At 43.1% G+C, this 20,537-nt stretch overlaps 1 protein-coding gene across 3 annotated transcripts; it reads right to left on the bottom strand.

Moving 5' to 3' along the window:
- Window positions 1-348: 348 nt before the first annotated feature.
- LOC110530413 (histamine H3 receptor) lies at window positions 349-20,260 on the bottom strand. Of its 3 annotated transcripts, none has more exons than XM_036986052.1 (3): window positions 20,093-20,260; window positions 18,231-18,397; window positions 349-2,372 (listed from the first exon to the last, which is right to left on the bottom strand). In XM_036986052.1, the coding sequence occupies exons 1-3, from the start codon at window positions 20,145-20,147 to the stop codon at window positions 1,584-1,586; spliced, it is 1,011 nt and encodes a 336-aa protein (XP_036841947.1). In that variant the 5' UTR covers window positions 20,148-20,260; the 3' UTR covers window positions 349-1,583. The 3 variants fall into 3 exon arrangements, 2 of the variants coding, with proteins under 2 accessions (XP_036841947.1, XP_021469114.1); XM_021613439.2 differs by lacking the exon at window positions 20,093-20,260 and adding an exon at window positions 19,080-19,727; XR_005052937.1 differs by lacking the exon at window positions 349-2,372 and having other exon boundaries at window positions 18,047-18,397; window positions 20,097-20,260.
- Between the last annotated feature and the right edge of the window lie 277 nt (window positions 20,261-20,537).

Here is a 20,537-nt window from a genome sequence, read left to right as displayed (position 1 = left end):
CTCAAGCGACTTACAGCTGTAATCGCAGCAAAAGGTGGCGCTACAAAGTATTAACTTAAGGGGGCTGAATAATTTTGCACGCCCAAATTTTCAGTTTTTGATTTGTTAAAAAAGTTTGAAATATCCAATAAATGTCGTTCCACTTCATGATTGTGTCCCACTTGTTGTTGATTCTTCACAAAAAAATACAGTTTTATATATTTATGTTTGAAGCCTGAAATGTGGCAAAAGGTCGCAAAGTTCAAGGGGGCCGAATACTTTCGCAAGGCACTGTATGTGATAGTAGAGTAGTGGCCTGAGGGAACACACTTAATGTGTTGTGAAAAGTGGTATGAAATGAAATGTCATGTAATATTTTTAATTGTATATAATTGCCTTAATGTTGCTGGACCCCAGGAAGAGTAGCTGCTGCCCTGGATGGAGGCAGCTAATGGGGATCCTTAATAAATACAAAATACAATGTTCCAACTGTACGACTGACTTAAGTCTGGCTTCAATTCCAGTTATTCTACAAATAATGTTAGATTCACTTCTCCATCTCCATCCTATTCCTTAACTTCGATTTTTGGTTGAGTTTGAGACGTGAATCAAACATAGAAATGATGAATTAAGTCAGTGGCACAGACGGAACATAAAGAAGATACAACTCCTTCAAATGTTGATCTCTGGTTGCGTTGACAACCAAACACAATTCAATATCACTACATATCATTACATTTCAAATCAACCAGAGTTTGAAAGCCTAGGCCTGCTGAACTGAAACAATACCTGTTGATGACTTTACAGATTCTACTGTATATAGGCCTAAATAGCATCGTTGATGATACAGTACATGAGTGATAAAGTATGGTCTCTTTTCATTTGCTACTTAAAACCTACCTTTTTGGAATGACTTTGAGAGCAACAGCGAATCTATATCATTATTAAGTGGAGAACTCGCAAAAATCATTCTCATGATATCGCACTGGTAAGAGTCAGTGACAAATATCATAGCTAAGCAGGGCTGGGCTTGTTTAAAACCTTGGGTAGGAGACCAAAGGGAATCTGTACAGAAATACATTCTCCAGTAGGAGGTGCTGCCCAGCCTATTGTTTTTTTTCTTATTTTGGTAGTGGATATGACATTGAAGATCTTTTAAAGATGTTTTAAAGGTATATATTTTTTACAAGGTTTGTCTAGGTCGAAATTTGGTTACAATGGCGACATAATCCTGTTGTAGAAATTTCACCCTCAAAACATCAGTTGATGACTTTTTGTATTTTCCACTTAGATTCCACGTCACAAGACGTTGACAAATTACGTTGAAACAACGTTGATTCAACCAGTTTGTGCCAGTGGGTAGTATCACCTTTGAGTTTATGTAGTATCACCTTTGAGTCATTTCGGCTTTCGAGATTCACCCCACTTCTCTGGCCACTGGCCTATCACATCTAAGACAATCTGTTTTGTTCCATTAAAAATGTTCATTGCTAAAGTATCAGTTTTAGTCTTGATTATCTCCTTTGGGTCACCACTTCTCTGGCTACTGGCCTATCCATCACATGATACAGTAGAGGCCCTTAAGTGATTGGCCATGCTGCAGGTCAGTTGGTGGCCAGCTGAGTTGCCCTCCGTCTGGGACACAGGATCCTGCCGAAGGCCCTGCGGAAGCTGCTGTGACAGAGCGGGTAGAGGAAAGGGTTAATGGCCGAGTTGAGCCACAGCAGCCAGAAGGTGACCTCATACCAGTGGTGCTGGACGCAGCGTCCCTTACAGGCGGCTCTGATGATCATCAGGAGGGTGTAGGGCGCCCAGCACACAGCAAACACACACACGATGACAGCCAGCGACTTGGCAATCTTCTTGTCCCTTGACAGGCAGCTGCGCTGTGTGCCCCTAGTGGAGGTGTCCTGCCGCTCCAAGGGGGGATGGAAGATCTGGGAGTGGAAGGACCCCGAGCCTGATCCCCTCTCCTGGACCGACACAGTGCTAGACAGCTTCTTAACCACTACCGAGTTCCGGGAGAAGAGGGAAGTGAGGCGGAGGCATTCCCCTCTCCCCAGGGGAGGGGGCTGTCCATCAGGCGCGTGGGCCTGTCCACTCGTCTCATCTCTGTTCCGGAGCCTCCTCCGACGTATGTTGAGGTAGATGCTGAGGTTGAAGAAGGTTACGGAGATTAAGGGGGAGAAGAACTCCAACATGGAGGCACTGAGGAGGAAGTACCAGGTGTAGTAGAACTCAGCGTAGCACTCATCCTCTGGGACACGGCTCTTCCCCACCACCAGCTCCCAGAAGATGATGGCAGGGCCATAGAGGACAAAGGCCAGGACCCAGACTGCTATCATCTTCATGATGGCTTGGTGGGTCATGCCCTGTCTGGCACGGTAGCTCACCTGGCGGAAACAAGAGACAAAGATGATGGACATGATTAATGATTTTGGGCTTTGTTGTGTTATGACTCATTCTGTCTAGATGTTGGTTTGTAAAGGGCAATTCCACAGTAACTGAATTGCACAGACTCAGGTTTTTTTCTTATAATGTATGCCAAACAAAAACCATTGATTTCAATGTTCAATAAACCATACAACTGTAACGATGTGCGCTGAGAGTCGGGAAGCAAGTTCAGGGAGTGTGTGTTTTAATAAATAAATGAAACACAATACAAAACAAGAGACACAAACAGCACAGACAGGAAACAGAAACAATGATGCCTGGGGAAGGAACCAAAGGGAGTGACATATATAGGGAAGGTAATCAAGGAGGCGATGGAGTCCAGGTGAGTGTCATAAAACAATGATGCCTGGGGAAGGAACCAAAGGGAGTGACATGTATAGGGAAGGTAATCAAGGAGGTGATGGAGTCCAGGTGAGTGTCGTAATGCGCGTAAAGATGGTGACAGGTGTGCGCCATAACGAGCAGCCTGGTGACCTAGAGGCCAAAGAGGGAGCACAAGTGACAACAATTTTATGCACAACGACTACTTTTAACAATTTACACAGTACATTTTACAAAAACACATCTACTGGAAGAACTGCGCAGATGCAAAGTTTAGTAACGTTTGAAAACGTCCACGTTTTCAAAAACCCTTAAATATCTGCTCCAAATTAACGTTCAAGATATCTGCAGAAAAAAATGGGGTGTCAGCTATGACACCTATTTTGGTTATTGAAATGCATAATAATAATAATATTAATAATATACATCCGATAACAGAATTAAGTTAACGGAATTTCATCATGGGTCCCTGATCTATAATACACAGAAATGTATAATTATTGACATGAATGTTATTCTCTTCATGGTTATGTATCCTAAATGTGTACACAAAAGGTAGAAATATGCAATATCTTCCTTTACATATTTGGGTGTTATTCTACACACTGGCTATTACTTTAATGAGCTCCACCACCAAACAAGACAGCATTTAGTTGGTCTGAACAGGACCGAATCTGAACCAATCCTAGACGTCTATGTTTCACAGGTTTGGACATCAAAGTACAGCACAGTAGCGCTACTGTACCGTAATGTACTATACTCTACTTTACTGTACTCTACTCTACTCTGCTCTACTGTACTCGACTTCTTTACTGTACTCTACTGTAATGTATTGAACTACACTCTACATTTTCTTTAGTGTACTATACTGTGCTCTACTGTACTGTTACGTACTGAGCTGTCCAAACTTGTGGCAACTATGATTGGTTCACATTTGGACCAAATCTTAACCAATCATGGACATCTATGTTAGGACGTTAAAATCAAGGCTGGTCCGGACATGACCAAAAAACAACTGTGGACATCTGTGAACGTTGAAATCATAGCCAGGTCGGACCAAATTTCAACTACTTTTCAACGTCCATGAACGGTGCTCACTGGTTGAAAAAAAAGACCCCACCTTGTCTAGCATATTTTGGTTTTGGTGACATTTGGAAAGTTTACAGACAAATGTGCTGTTTCCATCAGGGATGAGATTTTTCATCCGACATGTACATTACCTGCATAAAAAGGTTGGATGGAAACCTGGTTGTGAGGATGAAACTTAGTGTGTAATATATGTACACAATATATGTAAACTTACTGTGTGTAATATATGTACGCAGTCCACCCTTCAACTTGCACTAGGGAGTGACCAGGACCATGTGACCACGTACCAGGTAGTGTATAGGGGTTGGAGTTCTAGGTGGCAGAGTATTTCCTGGTCAGGTCAGTAACAAGTCCTGGCCCTAGTCTTGTAGGGCTTTCTAGGGAGATGTCTTGGTACATCCCCCCAGCCTAGTCTGCTTCATGAGCTTCAATGAGGTTCTTCAACATGCTCTCTTAGATTTGATCCAATTTCTATCGGAAAAAGCTCAACTTGCACCACCTGTACTGACCCTACATCTCCATCTTGATCCCAATCTTTCCTTTTCACTTCAGATGCTCTACAATATGTGACGGCCTGCCACTTCTATTTCAAGTTGGGAGGAAAGTGCTTTAAGGCAAAATGCCGCTCCTTGGCCGCCGACCATCTCTTTCTCTCTACTGATTGATTGGAGGGAAACTGGAGGATCATAGAAACTGGAGGATGTCTATGATCAAAGCGTAATGTCGTGTGGCTTAAAGGAGAGCCTCAGCCTCTCTAGTTTCATTTGTATTCATGCCTCTGATGTTAAGTGTTGTGCTGGTGAAACAAAACAGAACATTATACACAGTATTACTCTCCTTTGTCTACTGTGCTTTGTATGCTTTACCTCATACAAAGACACTAGAGAAGGAATGATCAGTCACCTGGCATATGCACATACAGTCACTGATGGCACAAATGATTTAAATTGGCATAATGAAAGTGGGTGACACTGTCTGTGCCCATTTCTGAATTCAGAGATGCTGTTGTTTGGTACGAGAGTCGGTTTAAATAAATATATACAAATATTTCTACACTCTCTGCCACATTGTGTTGCTAAAAGTTTTTTTTACACCACAGATCACTTACTACCAAGACATTTTGTGCAGTAATTGTTATGGTTAAACTGATTGTGACAGTTCAGTCAGTGGTCTAATAAGGTATCTGATACATTCGTTCCATATAGTTTATTTTAATTCAGTATGTATCTTTAGTATGTCCTTTGCTGGACACGTCACCGACAGAAGCAACCTACTCAAAAATGGTCGATATGACACACTCACACAGAACTAAAGAAGATGTCAATATACTCAATCTTCTTGCTCACCAACACTCATCGATAGCCTATCATGAAGTAAGTGCTGGTCTTGGCAGAATCAGAACGGTTGATCAGCGCTAAAAGTTTCCCCTAGTATACCTCAATTAGCCTACAGCCATAGACCTCTTTGCACTCTTGTATACCAAGGACTCTATAAAAGTATGGCTCTGCACAGTCATATGGCTCTGCACAGTCATATGGCTCTGCACAGTCATATGGCTCTGCACAAACATGACCATAGGTTTCACTTCAGCCAGTAAAAAGAGGGGAATGACTGACTATTCAGGTTTATTCTCCCAGCTGGGTCAGAATAGGTATCTGGTCATTTGAATTCAGATTGGGTGCTGTGAAGAGTTTACTTCACCCTGTCTTTTGGTGAAACAAAACAGAACATTATACACAACATCCCTCTCTCCTTTATCTGCCTTAACTCATTCAAAGGATCTGACAACTGGGGGAAAACTGGTTGAGTCAACATTGTTTCCACATCATTTCAACCCCCAAAAATCTGTGTTGACAATGTGGAAAAACGAATTGGATATGGCAAGTCATCAACGTTAGGGCATTTTGTCTCTCAACTTAGTCCAATGACATTTTGTTGATTTCACGTTGAAGTTTATTTGTCACGTGCGCCGAATACAACAGGCTTACAGTGAAATGCTTACTTACAGGCTCTAACCAATAGTGCAAAAAATATATTAGGTGAACAATAGGTAAGTAGAGAAATAAAACAACAGTAATGCAGTCATGGCCATGCAGTCGTGGGTGAACAGGGAGTACTGATCACGCACCCCTGGGGAGCTCCAGTGTTGAGGCAGATGTGGCAGATGTGTTGCTACATCAGAAAGTCCAGGATCCAGTTGTAGAGGGAGGTGTTTAGTCCCAGGAGACTTAGCTTAGTGATGAGCTTTGAGGGTACTTTATCAATATTGAGGACGTCCCCACAGTGACTGTACCCCAACCAGAAGCCATGGATTACAGGCAACATTCGCACTGAGCTAAAGGGTAGAGCTGCCGCTTTCAAGGTGCAGGATTCTAACCCGGAAGTGTTGAATGCTGAATTCTGTGTGAATTCTCACATAAGTGTTCCAATTTCGTGGTATCCAACTGTTTAGTAGCTACTATCTTGTCTCACGGGCTCGGGAGAGACGAAGGTTGAAAGTCATTCGTCCTCCGATACACAACTCAACCAAGCCGCACTGCTTCTTAACATAGCGCGCATCCAACCCGGAAGCCAGCCGCACCAATTTTTCAGAGGAAACACCGTGCACCTGGCAGCCTTGGTTAGCGCGCACTGCGCCCAGCCCGCCACAGCAGTCGCTGGCGCTACCGGCCAAACCCTCCCTAACCCGGACGACGCTAGGCCAATTGTGCGTCGCCCCACAGACTTCCCGGTCGCGGCCGGTTACGACAGAGCCTGGGCGCGAACCCAGAGTCTCTGGTGGCGCAGCTGGCGCTGCAGTACAGCGCCCTTAACCACTGTGCCACCCGGGAGGCCCTCATAAGTGTTCCTTTTGTCCAAGTGGGAAAGGGCAGTGTGGAGTGCAATAGAGATTGCATCATCTGTGGATATGTTTGGGCGTTATGCAAATTGGAGTGGGTCTAGGATTTCTGGGATAATGGTGTTGATGTGAGCCATTACCAGCCTTTCCAAGCACTTAATGGCTACGGACGTGAATGCTACGGGTCTGTAGTCATTTAGGCAGGTTGCCTTTGTGTTCTTGGGCACAGGGACTATGGTGGTCTGCTTGAAATATGCTGGTATTACAGACACAATCAGGGACATGTTGAACATAACAGTGAAGACACCTGCCATTTGGTCAGCACATGCCCGGAGCACACGTCCTGGTAAACCGTCTGGTCCTGTGGCCTTGTGTATGTTGACCTGTTTAAAGGTCTTACTCACGTCGGCTACGGAGAGCGTGATCACACAGTTGTCTGGAACAGCTGATGTTCTCATGCATGCCTCAGTGTTGCTTGCCTCAAAGCGAGCATAGAAGTGCTTTAGCTCATCTAGTAGGCTCGTGTCACTGGGCAGCTCGTGGACGTGCTTCCCTTTGTAGTCTGTAATAGTATGCAAGCCCTGCTACATAAGACGAGCGTCGGAGCCCCGGTGTAGTATGACTCAATCTTAGCCCTGTATTGACGCTTTGCCTGTTTGATGGTCCGTCGCAGGGCATAGCAGGATTTCTTGTAAGCTTCCGGGTTAGAATCCTGCACCTTGAAAGCGGCAGCTCTACCCTTTAGCTCAGTGCGAATGTTGCCTGTAATCCATGGCTTCTGGTTGGGGTATGTACGTACAGTCACTGTGGGGACGTCCTCAATATTGATAAAGCCAGTGCCATCGGAAGAATCCCGGAACATGTTCCAGTCTGTGATAGCAAAACAGTTCTGTAGTTTAGCATCTGCTTCATCTGACCACTTTTTTATAGACTGAGTCACTGGTGCTTCCTGCTTTCATTTTTGCTTGTAAGCAGAAATCAGGAGGATAGAGTTGTGGTCGAATTTACCAAATGGAGAGCAAGGGAGAGCTTTGTACGCGTCTCTGTGTGTGGAGTAAAGGTGATCTAGAATTGTTTTCCCTCTGGTTGCATTTTTAACATGTTGATGGAAATTTGGTAGAACTGATTTAAGTTTCCCTGTATTAAAGTCTCCGGCCACTATTTTAAAAAAAATATTATTTCACCTTTATTTAACCAGGTAGGCAAGTTGAGAACAAGTTCTCATTTACAATTGCGATCTGGCCAAGATAAAGCAAAGCAGTTCGACACATACAACGACACAGAGTTACACATGGAGTAAAACAAACAGCGTCAATAATACAGTAGAAACAAGTCTATATACGATGTGAGCAAATGAGGTGAGATAAGGGAGGTAAAGGCAAAAAAAGGCCATGGTGGCAAAGTAAATACAATATAGCAAGTAAAACACTGGAATGGTAGATTTGCAGTGGAAGAATGAGCAAAGTAGAAATAAAAATAATGGGGTGCAAAGGAGCAAAATAAATAAATAAATAAATAAAATTCAGTAGGGAAAGAGGTAGTTGTTTGGGCTAAATTATAGGTGGGCTATGTACAGGTGCAGTAATATGTGAGCTGCTCTGACAGCAGCTGCTTAAAGATAGTGAGGGAGATAAGTGTTTCCAGTTTCAGAGATTTTTGTAGTTCGTTCCAGTCATTGGCAGCAGAGAACTGGAAGGACTTTGGCGGCCAAAGGAAGAATGGTTTTGGGGGTGACCAGAGAGATATACCTGCTGGAGCGTGTGCTACAGGTGGGTGATGCTATGTGACCAGCGAGCTGAGATAAGGGGGGACTTTACCTAGAAGGGTCTTGTAGATGACATGGAGCCAGTGGGTTTGGCGACGAGTATGAAGCGAGGGCCAGCCAAGGTCGCAGTGGTAGGTAGTATATGGGGCTTTGGTGACAAAACGGATGGAACTGTCATAGACTGCATCCAATTTGTTGAGTAGGGTATTGGAGGCTATTTTGTAAATGACATCGCCGAAGTCGAGGATTGGTAGGATGGTCAGTTTTACAAGGGCATGTTTGGCAGCATGAGTGAAGGATGCTTTGTTGTGAAATAGGAAGCCAATTCAAATCAAATCAAAATGTATTTGTCACATACACATGGTTAGCAGATGTTAATGCGAGTGTAGCGAAATGCTTGTGCTTCTAGTTCCGACAATGCAGTAATAACCAACGAGTAATCTAACTAACAATTCCAAAACTACTACTTTATACACACAAGTGTAAAGGTATAAAGAATATGTACATAAAGATATATGAATGAGTGATGGTACAGAGCGGCATAGGCAAGATGCAGTAGATGGCATCGAGTACAGTATATACTGTACATATGAGATGAGTATGTAAACAAAGTGACATAGTTTAAAGTGGCTAGTGATACATGTATTACATAAAGATGCAGTAGATGATAGAGTACAGTATATTCATATACATATGAGATAAATAATGTAGGTTATGAAACATTATATTAAGTAGCATTGTTTAAAGTGGCTAGTGATATATTTTACATCAATTCCCATTATTAAAGTGGCTGGAGTTGAGTCAGTGTGTTGGCAGCAGCCACTCAATGTTAATGGTGGCTGTTTAACAGTCTGATGGCCTTGAGATAGAAGCTGTTTTTCAGTCTCTCGGTCCCAGCTTTGATGCACCTGTACTGACCTCGCCTTCTGGATGATAGCGGGGTGAATAGGCAGTGGCTCGGGTGGTTGTTGTCCTTGATGATCTTTATGGCCTTCCTGTGACATCGGGTGGTGTAGAGGTCCTGGAGGGCAGGTCGTTTGCCCCCGGTGATGCGTTGTGCAGACCTCACTACCCTCTGGAGAGGCTTACGGTTGTGGGCGGAGCAGTTGCAGTACCAGGCAGTGATACAGCCCGACAGGATGCTCTCGATTGTGCATCTGTAGAAGTTTGTGAGTGCTTTTGGTGACTATCAGAATTTCTTCAGCCTCCTGAGGTTGAAGAGGCGCTGCTGCACCTTCTTCACGATGCTGTCTGTGTGAGTGGACCAATTCAGTTTGTCTGTGATGTGTACGCCGAGGAACTTAAAACTTACTACCCTCTCCACTACTCTTCCCTCGATGTGGATAGGGGGGTGTTCCCTCTGCTGTTTCCTGAAGTCCACAATCATCTCCTTAGTTTTGTTGACGTTGAGTGTGAGGTTATTTTCCTGACACCACACTCCGAGGGTCCTCCCCTCCTCCCTGTAGGCCGTCTCGTCGTTGTTGGTAATCAAGCCTACCACTGTTGTGTCGTCTGCAAACTTGATGATTGAGTTGGAGGCGTGCGTGGCCACGCAGTCGTGGGTGAACAGGGAGTACAGGAGATTTAACTTTGGATTGGAGATGTTTGATGTGGGTCTGGAAGGAGAGTTTACAGTCTAACCAGACACCTAGGTATTTGTAGTTGTCCACATATTCTAAGTCAGAGCCGTCCAGAGTAGTGATGTTGGACAGGCAGGCAGGTGCAGGCAGCAATCGGTTGAAGAGCATGCATTTAGTTTTACTTGTATTTAAGAGCAAATGGAGGCCACGGAAGGAGAGTTGTATGGCATTGAGGCTTGCCTGGAGGGTTGTTAACACAGTGTCCAAAGAAGGGCCAGAAGTATACAGAATGGTGTCGTCTGTGTAGAGGTGGATCATAGACTCACCAGCACCCCCATAGAGACTGCCAGAGGTCCGGACAGCAGACCCTCCGATTTAACACACTGAACTCTATCAGATAAGTAGTTGGTGAACCAGGCGAGGCAATCATTTGAGAAACCAAGGCTGTCGAGTCTGCCGATGAGGATGTGGTGATTGACAGAGTCGAAAGCCTTGGCCAGATCAATGAATATGGCTGCACAGTAATGTTTCTTATCGATGGCCACCTTGAGCGTGGCTGAGGTGCACCCATGACCAGCTCTGAAACCAGATTGCATAGCAGAGAGGGTATGGTGAGATTCGAAATGGTCAGTAATCTGTTTGTTGACTTGGCTTTCGAAGACCTTAGAAAGCCAGGGTAGGATAGCTATAAGTCTGTAGCAGTTTGGGTCAAGAGTGTCCCCTCCTCTGAAGAGGGGAATGACCGCAGCTGCTTTCCAATCTTTGGGAATCTCAGACGACCCGAAGCAGAGGTTGAACAGGCTAGTAATAGAGGTGGCAACAATTTCGGCAGATAATTTTAGAAAGAAAGGGTCCAGATTGTCTAGCCCGGCTTATTTGTAGGGGTCCAGATTTCAGAACATCAGCTGACTGGATTTGGGAGAAGGAGAAATGGGGAAGGCTTGGGCGAGTTGCTGTGGTGGGTGCAGTGCTGTTGACCGGGGTAGGGGTAGCCAGGTGGAAAGCATGGCCAGCCGTAGAAAAATGCTTATTGAAATTCTCAATTATAGTAGTAGTATTCTCAATTACACTAGGAGTGCTGCCTCTGGGTGAGTGGTTTCCTTATTTTTTGTTTGCTTATTTCCTTACACAGCTGACCAAGTGCGGTCTTAGTGCCAGCATCTGTCTGTGGTGATAAATAAACAGCCACGGAAAGTATAGCTGAAAACTCTCTAGGCAAGTAGTGTGCCCTGCAATTTATCACAGTATACTCTTCTTCAGGCGAGCAAACTCTAGAGACTTCCTTAGATTTTGTGCACCAGCTGTTATTTACAAATATGCCCCCCCTCATCGCGTGCTGTTCCATCTTGCCAGTGCAGTGTATATCCATGTCGTCATTCAGCCACGATTCTGTGAAACACAGGAAATTACAGGTTTTGATGTCCAGTTGGTAGGATATTCGTGATCGTACCTCGTCATTTGGTTGACAACTCAACCAAATGTAAATCAAAACTAGACATGTAACTGACGTCTGTGCCCAATGGGCAAGTAAGACACTAGAGAAGGCACGATCAGTCAACTGGCATATGCACATCCAGTCACTGATGCTACAAATTATTTAAATTGGCACAATGAAAACAGGTGACAGTGTCTGTGCCCATTTCTGAAACTCTAACTTCAGAGATGGTGTTGTTTGCTACGAAAGACAGTCAGTTTAAATAAGTTCATATAAATATGTATACGCTCTCTGCCACATTCTGTTGCTGAAAGTTCTGCACATCACAGATTACTTACGACAAAGACATTTTGCACTGTAATTGTTATGGTTAAACTGATTGTGACAGTTCAGTCAGAGGCCCTAATAAGGTGCGTTCCCTATCATTTATTTTTAATATTATATTTAAGCGATGGTGGCCAAGCTTTTCAGATTTGAAACCTCATTCCTCTGGCTGAAGAGGAGAAGCCCACACCTGCCCATTAGGCATTATTAGGCAGCGGCCAAGAGCAGCAGTTTGACTAGGGCGGCATTTTCCGAGCTAAACTGACCAAGATGCATCTCCAACAACACCTCACATTACTCTGCCCAAAAACAATAACTTCTCACTCAGTGGCATGAGGGCTATTTTGGTGAGCGCTGATGCTTAAGCAGGGGCGCAAAATATTTAGCCTGTCCATGTCCAGCGAGCCTTTACAGGTTGCTGTTAGAGACAGCGCTGTGACGCTCCACCAACACTCCACCAACACCAACGCTCCATCAAATTCAATTTCTGTATTTTGAATGTTACACATCTTAAAAAACTTGATGGCTGACAAGCAAAACATTTTGGGACTATGTCAACAAAAGAAAGAAAATTATACCTATTGCTTTACATTTTCAAATAATCCAGATAATATAAAGTGTTCTATAACAATGCTTAAATCGCTGATGCATTATGCTATGAACTTCAAAATGACCACAAAAGATGCAACTGATGCAAAAACACTACCGTTCAAACGTTTGGGGTCACTTAGAAATGTCCTTGTTTATGAAAAAAAAAGCAATTTTTTTTGGTCCATTAAAGTAACATCAAATTGATCAGAAATACAGCGTAGACATTGTTAATGTTGTAAATGACTATTGTAGCTGGAAACGGACGATTTAAAAAAAAAATTAATACATAGGCGTACAGAGGCCGTTGTGTTTGCTAATCCAAGTGTATCATTTTAAAAGCCTAATTGATCAACCCTTATGCAATTATGTTAGGACAGCTGAACATTTTTGTGCTGATTAAAGAAGCTATACAACTGGCCTTCTTTAGACTAGTTGAGTATCTGGAGCATCAGCATTTGTGGGTTCGATTAGGCTCAACATGGCATAAACAATGAACTTACTTCTGAAACTCGTCAGTCTATTCTTGTTCTGAGAATTAAAGGCTATTCCATGCAAGAAATTGCCAAGTACCTGAAGATCTCATACAACGCTGTGTACTACTCCCTTCACAGAACAGCGCAAACTGGCCCTAACCAGAATAGGAAGAAGGGGAGGCCCCGGTGCACAACTGAGCAAGAGGACAAGTACATTAGAGTGTCTAGTTTGAGAAATAGACGCCTCACAAGTACTCAACTGGCAGCTCATTAAATAGTACCAGCAACACACCTGACGGGAGTCTTGACCCTTTCAATAGTAATTGAGCACTTACATTTGTTTGGTTCTTAGAAAAACAGCACTAAGGTGTAAGTGCCTAAATGTTCAAGAGAATGCGTGGAATGGTTTACCAAACTCTCACTCTCCTCTCTCACCTCTCTCTGTCTCAGGCAACATTTCCTCTGCAAGTTGTCAAGCAAAATGAAAACAATGGCAACCAACATCAAGAGTTAAAGTGCAGTGCATTAAAAAAAACAGCTTCATATTAGTGGAAACCAAGACTGTTCTCAGGGCAGGCCTGGTTGTAACTTGACATGTTCGAGTCATGTCTTGGACAATTTCAGCATTTTAGCTAACCCTAACCCTTTTCTTAACCTTATCCTAATTTTCCTAACCTGCCACGTTAACTCTCCTAACCTGCTGTATAAGTTTGAACCTGCTACGAAATGTAACTGCTAGTCAAAACTGCCATTTCTGAGTAAGAGCTGTTTGAAAAAAAATGCCTGGAATTTCAGCTTGTGTATCCTCCTAAATGTATCCTGCCAAATTGAAGGGGTAAGTGGGGTATGCTCTATAGCAGGGGTCTACAACCAGTAGATCAGGAGCTACCAGTAGATCAGGAGCTACCAGTAGCTCGCAGTCGACCTATGAGTAGCTTGCCAAGCAATTCTGTAAGTACATACATTTATTTTATTTTTTTACATCGCAAACTGTCATAAATATAAAGCTCCCGGCTACAATTCTCTGCTGCCTGTGACTGGAACGAATTGCAAAAAAAAAAATTTAAAAAAAAATAAAGAAAATCGCTGAAGTTGGAGACTTTTGTCTCCCTCACCTCACCAACTTCAAACATCTGCTATCTGAGCAGCTAACCGATCGCTGCAGCTGTACATAGTCTATCGGTAATTAGCCCACCCAATTTACCTACCTCATCCCCATACTGTTTATATTTAATTTAATTTTCTGCTCTTTTGCACACCAGTATCTCTACCTGTACATACATCTGATCATTTATCACTCATGTTAATCTGCAAAATTGTAATTATTCGCTTACCTCATGCCTTTTGCACACAATGTACTCTCTTTTTTTTCCTACTGTGTTATTGACTTGTTTATTGTTTACTCCATGTGTAACTCTGTGTTGTTGTCTGTTCACACTGCTATGCTTTATCTTGGCCAGGTCGCAGTTGTAAATGAGAACTTGTTCTCAACTAGCCTACCTGGTTAAATAAAGGTGAAATATAAAATAAATTTTAAAAAATCAAAGCCACATTGACATTATCCCACAACTGGTCAAATCAAATGTTATTGGTCACATACACATGGTTAGCAGATGTTATTGTGAGTGTAGCACAATGCTTGTGCTTCTAGTTTCGACAGTGCAGCAATATCTAACACGTAATCGAACAATTCCACAACAACTACCTAATACACACAAATAAGTAAAGGAATGTAATAATAATATATACATGTAAATAGATGGATGAAGATAGAGCGGCATAGGCAAGATGCAATAGAGGTGTAAATTACAGTATTAACACATGAGATGAGTAATGCAAGATATGCAAACATTATTAAAGTGGCATTTATAAAGTTACTAGTGATCCATTTATTAAAGTGGCCAATGATTTCAAGTCTGTATGTAGGCAGCAGCCTCTGTGTTAGTGATGACTGTTTAACAGTCTGATGGCCTTGAAATAGAAGCTGTTTTTCAGTCTCTCGGTCCCAGCTTGGATGCACCTGTACTGACCTCGCCTTCTGGATGGTAGCGGGGTGAACAGACAGTGGCTCATGTGGATGATGTCCTTGATGAGATATTTTTAGCCTTCCTGCGACATCGGGTGCAGTAGGTGTCCTGGAGGCCACGTAGTTTGCCCATGGTGATGCGTAGTTCGCCACTATTAACTTTAAATGTGTGATGGGAGAAAACTCGATGCAGTTGCATATCACAATGTTATTTTTTGACAATAATATAAACTCAGCAAAACAAACTAAAAAAATCCCCTTTTCTTTCAAAGATAATTCGTAAAATCCAAATAACTCCACAGATCTTCATTGTAAAGTTTTTAAACACTGTTTCCCATGCTTTTTCAATTAACCATAAACAATTAATGAACATGCACCTGTGGAACGGTCGTTAAGACACTAACGGCTTACAGACGGTAGGCAATTAAGGTCACAGTTATGAAGACTTAAAACACTAAAGAGGCCTTTCTACTGACTCTGAAAAACACCAAAGGAAAGATACCCAGTGTCATTAGGCATGCCTTAGGCATGCGGCAAGGAGGCATGACTGCAGATGTGGCCAGGGAAATACATTTCAATGTCCGTACTGCGAGACGCCTAAACAGCGCTACAGAGAGACAGGATGGACAGATGTGGTCTGCCACTGCGAGGACGATCGTGTTATAACACCTGCACAGGATCGGTACATCCGAACATCACAGCTGAGGGACAGTACAGGATGGCAACAACAACTGCCTGAGTTACACCAGGAACGCACAATCCCTCCATCAGTGCTCAGACTGTCCACAATAGGCTGAGAGAGGCTGGACTGAGGGCTTGTAGGCCTGTTGTGAGGCAGGTCCTGAACCAAACATCACAGCAACAACGTCGCCTATGGGCACAAACCCACAGTCGCTGGACCAGACAGGACTGGCTAAAAGTGCTCTTCAATGACGAGTCACGGTTGTGTCTCACCAGGGGTGATGGTTGGATTCGCATTTATTGTCGAAGGGATGAGCGTTACACAGAGGCCTGTACTCTGGAGCGGGATCGATTTCGAGGTGGAGGGACCGTCCTGACATGATGATCCAGCATGATAATGCCACCAGCCATACTGCTCGTTCTGTTCGTGATTTCCTGCAAGACAGGAATGTCAGTGATCTGCTATGGCCAGCGAAGAGCACAGATCTCAATCCCATTGAGCACTTCTGGGACCTGTTGGATCGGAGGGTGAGGGCTAGGGCCATTCCCCACCAGAAATGTCCGGGAACTTGCAGGAGCCTTGGTGGAAGAGTGGGGTAACATCTCACAGCAAGAACTGGCAAATCTGGTGCAGTCCATGAGGAGGAGATGAACTGCAGTACTTAATGCAGCTGGTGGTCACACCACATACTGACTGTTACTCTTGATTTTGACCCCCCCCCCTCCTTTGTTCAGGGACACATTATTAAATTTCTGTTCGTCACATGTCTGTGGAACTTGTTCCGTTGATGTCTCAGTTGTTGAATCTTATGTTCATACAAATATTTACACATTAAGTTTGATGAAAATAAACGCAGTTGACAGTGAGAGGACTTATTTTTTTGCTTAGTTTATATATACAGTACCAGTCAAAGGTTTGGACACCTACTCATTCAAAGATGTTTATTTTTTACTATTCTCTACATTATAGAATAATAGTGAAGACATCAAAACTATGAAATAACACATATGGAATCAGCTTGTGACCAAAAAAGGGTTAAACAAATCAAAATATATTTTATTTTACCACGATGACAGCTTTGCACACTCTTGGTATTCTCTCAACTAGCTTCATGAGGTAGTCACCTGGAATGCATTTCAATTAACAGGTGTGCCTTGTTAAAAGTTAATCTGTGGAATTTCTTTCCTTCTTAATGCGTTTGAGCCAATCAGTTGTGTTGTGACAAGGCAGAGGTGGTATACAGAAGATAGCCCTATTTGGTAAAAGACCAAGTCCATATTATGGCAAGAACAGCTCAAATAAACAAAGAGAAACGACAGTCCATCATTACTTTAAGGCATGAAGGTCAGTCAATTCGGAAAAAGTGCAGTCGCAAAAACCATCAAGAGCTATGATGACACTGGCTCTCATAAGGACCACCACAGGAAAGTAAGATCCAGAGGTACCTCTGCTGCAGATGATAAGATCATTAGAGTTACCAGCCTCAGAAATTGCAGCACACAACACACCTCCAGGCTGTGTAAGGGCTATTTGACCAAGGAGAGTGATGGAGTGCTGCATCAGATGACCTGGCCTCCACAATCACCCAACCTCAACCCAATTGAGATGGTTTGGGATGAGTTGGACCGCTGAGTGAAGGAATAGCAGCCAACAAGTGCTCAGCATATGTGGGAACTCTTTCAAGACTGTTGGAAAATAATTCCAGGTGAAGCTGGTTGAGAGAATGCCAAGAGTGTGCAAAAGTTGTCATCAAGGCAAAGGGTGGCTACTTTGAAGAATCTCAAATATATTTTGATTTGTTTAACACTTTTTTTGGTTACTACATGATTCCATGTGTTATTTAACAGTTTTGATGTCTTCACAATTATTCTACAATGTAGAAAATAGTTTTAAAAAATATACTTGATCATATATTTGATCAGGTATATCACATTTTTGTGGAACATGTAATGATGCCCTTAATCGGCTTGCCCGTAATAGGGTGATTGTACATTGTGCATTCGTTCGTGAAGTTACACTGGGTGCACCCGCCACATCTATAGTTACAGTCTGACACATTGTCTAGAAATGTACTGTGTGGCACTGGTGGAAGATCAGACCTCACCACCATGTGACTGATGTTGGGGGGCGTCTGAAGACCGACCCGCGGGGGTTCTTTAAACGTCTTTTCCTGTTGTGGATCAGTGCTCAACATGTACCAGTGTTTTTTAATGATGTGGTCGAACTGTTTACCAAGTGAGGAGTACTGAAGGAAGCATTGAATGCGTTGGTCAGGAGGGCGGGGAGGTTTGGGCATAAGGCTGTCATCCTGGGTCATATTTTTATAACGTTCCCTTGCATCATGCAGCCATTCCTCTGGGTAACCCCGCTGTCTGAAACGCTCATCCAGATGGTCGGTTCGTTAGTCATAGTCACTCTGTGTACAACAAATCCTACGTATGCAACTGTATCGGCTAATGAGGAGGCTCAGGGAAATAAATGATACAAAACATATTTGGATTTATTTTCATGAAATAAACAGTGATTTAGTAGACATACAGTGATGATGCATAAATAAAATGAAAGAGACTGCAAGGGGGCTTTAATTAAGAACTGACAATTGTGTGTATGGTATCCCCCTCTCAAGGCATTCCCACGAACTAATTCAAGGCCATAAGGTTCCTCCTACTCACCGCTCTGGTGACAGAGAGGAAGCGGTCATAGCTGATCAGGACAATGTTGAAGACAGAGGCAGTACAGAGCAAGTAGTCCATGACCAGCCACAGTTTGCACAGTCCTCTGCCCAACATCCATCTCCCTGTCAGGATGTATGGGATGTACACTGGAATGCAGAATGCCCCTGGAAAACCAGATGGGGACAGAGGAGAGGCATTGCAGTTGTTAAGATTACTTTATTGGTCAATATTGGGTCAACCAAAATGTGACTTCCACTTTTAACCCAACCCCTCTGAAAGACACACATCACACGTTTTTTCCCTCTTTTTTCCAGAGGTGCATGGAGCTGCCACATGAGAGCTGATGTTGTGTGTGTGTGTGTGGGGGTGTGGGGGGGGGGGGGGTTGCTAAAGGGCACAACAGCAGGCAATGGAATCTAGGTTTGATACCAGCAACCCTCCAGTTGCAAGCTCAATTCGACAGATTTTTTTTTCTTCCCGTCGACCCAGCATTCGAACTGGCAACGGTCCAGTTGTTATCTGGTTTCTCTAGCCGCTAGGATACATGTTAGTCTTATGCTTGAATAAATGTTTTTATTCTACTCTGCCAAGAGGAGCGGAGCCCACATTTGTTAATCTGGACTTCCTGGCAGTCTGCTGTCTATAACAATGTTTTAATGGGAGCCTGTACCACTAACATGAGGCTGAGTTGCGTTCCATAAATAACATTCCTCATATTGTACTGTTTATCATTCTCACTCAAACAGACAGACCAATAAATTACTTTAAATAAGAAAAGTAATGCAAATGACATCTTCAACATGCAATAACAATGTACTTAATTTAATAATCATAAAATGTTCTCACCAACAAGAAAATCCGATATGGCGAGATTCAGGAAGTAATAGTTGCTTTGCCTCCTCAGACTCTTGTCTACTTTAAAGGCGAAAATGACCAAAGCGTTTCCCAAAACTATCACAACCACCAAAGTTACCATCATCATCAAAAGAATGACCATGACAGGCGCTGTGAATGCGTTGTCGCTCCACATTTTGGTTGAGTCGTTATGCATGTAATTCCAGCTTGCGTTGGCATCGAGTTGATCTCCCCCCATGATCTTATTTATCAGCTTTAAATTGTGTTAAATCATTGACGGATATTCCAAGGAGTTGGAAATAGGCAATACAACACCTGCAATCCATGCGCATCTGCATCCACGCATCCAAAATGTAACTTCAGTATGTCCTTTGCTTGTCACCTCGCCGACCGGCGCAGCCTATTCGAATATGCATATAATGACCTAAAGATGCTGTCAATTATATATATATCGTCTTGCTCAACAACGCTCATTCATTGCCTATCATGAAGTGCGCGCAGGTCTAGGCAGCATCAGAACTTTTGTTACGTGGGAAACGCTTTGGCATCTACATCACTATATACGTCGTCTGTGGTATCTACAATGAATTGAAACTTCCGCTAAAAGTTTCCACAAGTAAGGAAACACCTCCACTAGCCCACAGCCTTACACCTCTATGTGCTCTGGTATACCAATGGCGACAGGTCATTCAGGGAAGGTGGGACATTAATACTTGTCACATGTCAGTTTGAAAACAATTTTAGAATTTAGTTAATAAAGCAGCATACAAACAGTGTCTTTTTTTCTTTCTTGAATAAGGCAGCTCCAAAATGTAGGTGTTTCAGCCTAGCTCAGTGCTTTCTGTGATGGCGGTGGAGCAGCCAGCAGAAAATAAGGAGAGTTGGTAATGTTCTCTAGTTGTGCCGTGATTGGCTCATTGTTCTGTCACTCATGGGGACACTAAGTCAAAGGGAAAACAGGTTTTTAAAATGTTTAGCAAATGTATTAAAAACAGATGCCTTACTTACATAAGTGTCCAGACCCTTTGCGATGAGACTCGACATTGAGCTCAGGTGCATCTTGTTTCCGTTAATCGTCCTCGAGATGTTTCAACAACTTGATTGGAGTCCAACTGTTGTAAATTCAATTGATTTATTGGACAGGATATCGAAAGGCAGGATTGTATCAAGTCACAGATCTGGGGAAGGGTAACCAAAAAATGAATGCAGCATTGAAGGTCCCCAAGAACACAGTGGCCTCCAACTTGTATGCTGCTGCATAAATAATGTAATATGCCAGGGAGATATGTATACTGTAAATAAAACTAAGTGTATGTTGTGTAGTAAGCTTGTAGTAGCCCATGTGACTCACCCTAATAATTTGGTCCCTTCCCTCCCTTAGCCTACTCTTCTGACTTGGTGGTGCACATGTAACCTGTTTTAGAGAAATGTAATCATTGAATATTGTAA

The sequence above is a fragment of the Oncorhynchus mykiss genome, chromosome 8 (genome assembly GCF_013265735.2).
Source record: "Oncorhynchus mykiss isolate Arlee chromosome 8, USDA_OmykA_1.1, whole genome shotgun sequence".
NCBI classification, from domain to species: Eukaryota; Metazoa; Chordata; class Actinopteri; order Salmoniformes; family Salmonidae; genus Oncorhynchus; species Oncorhynchus mykiss.
This window is presented reverse-complemented; position numbering and strand designations above follow the sequence as displayed.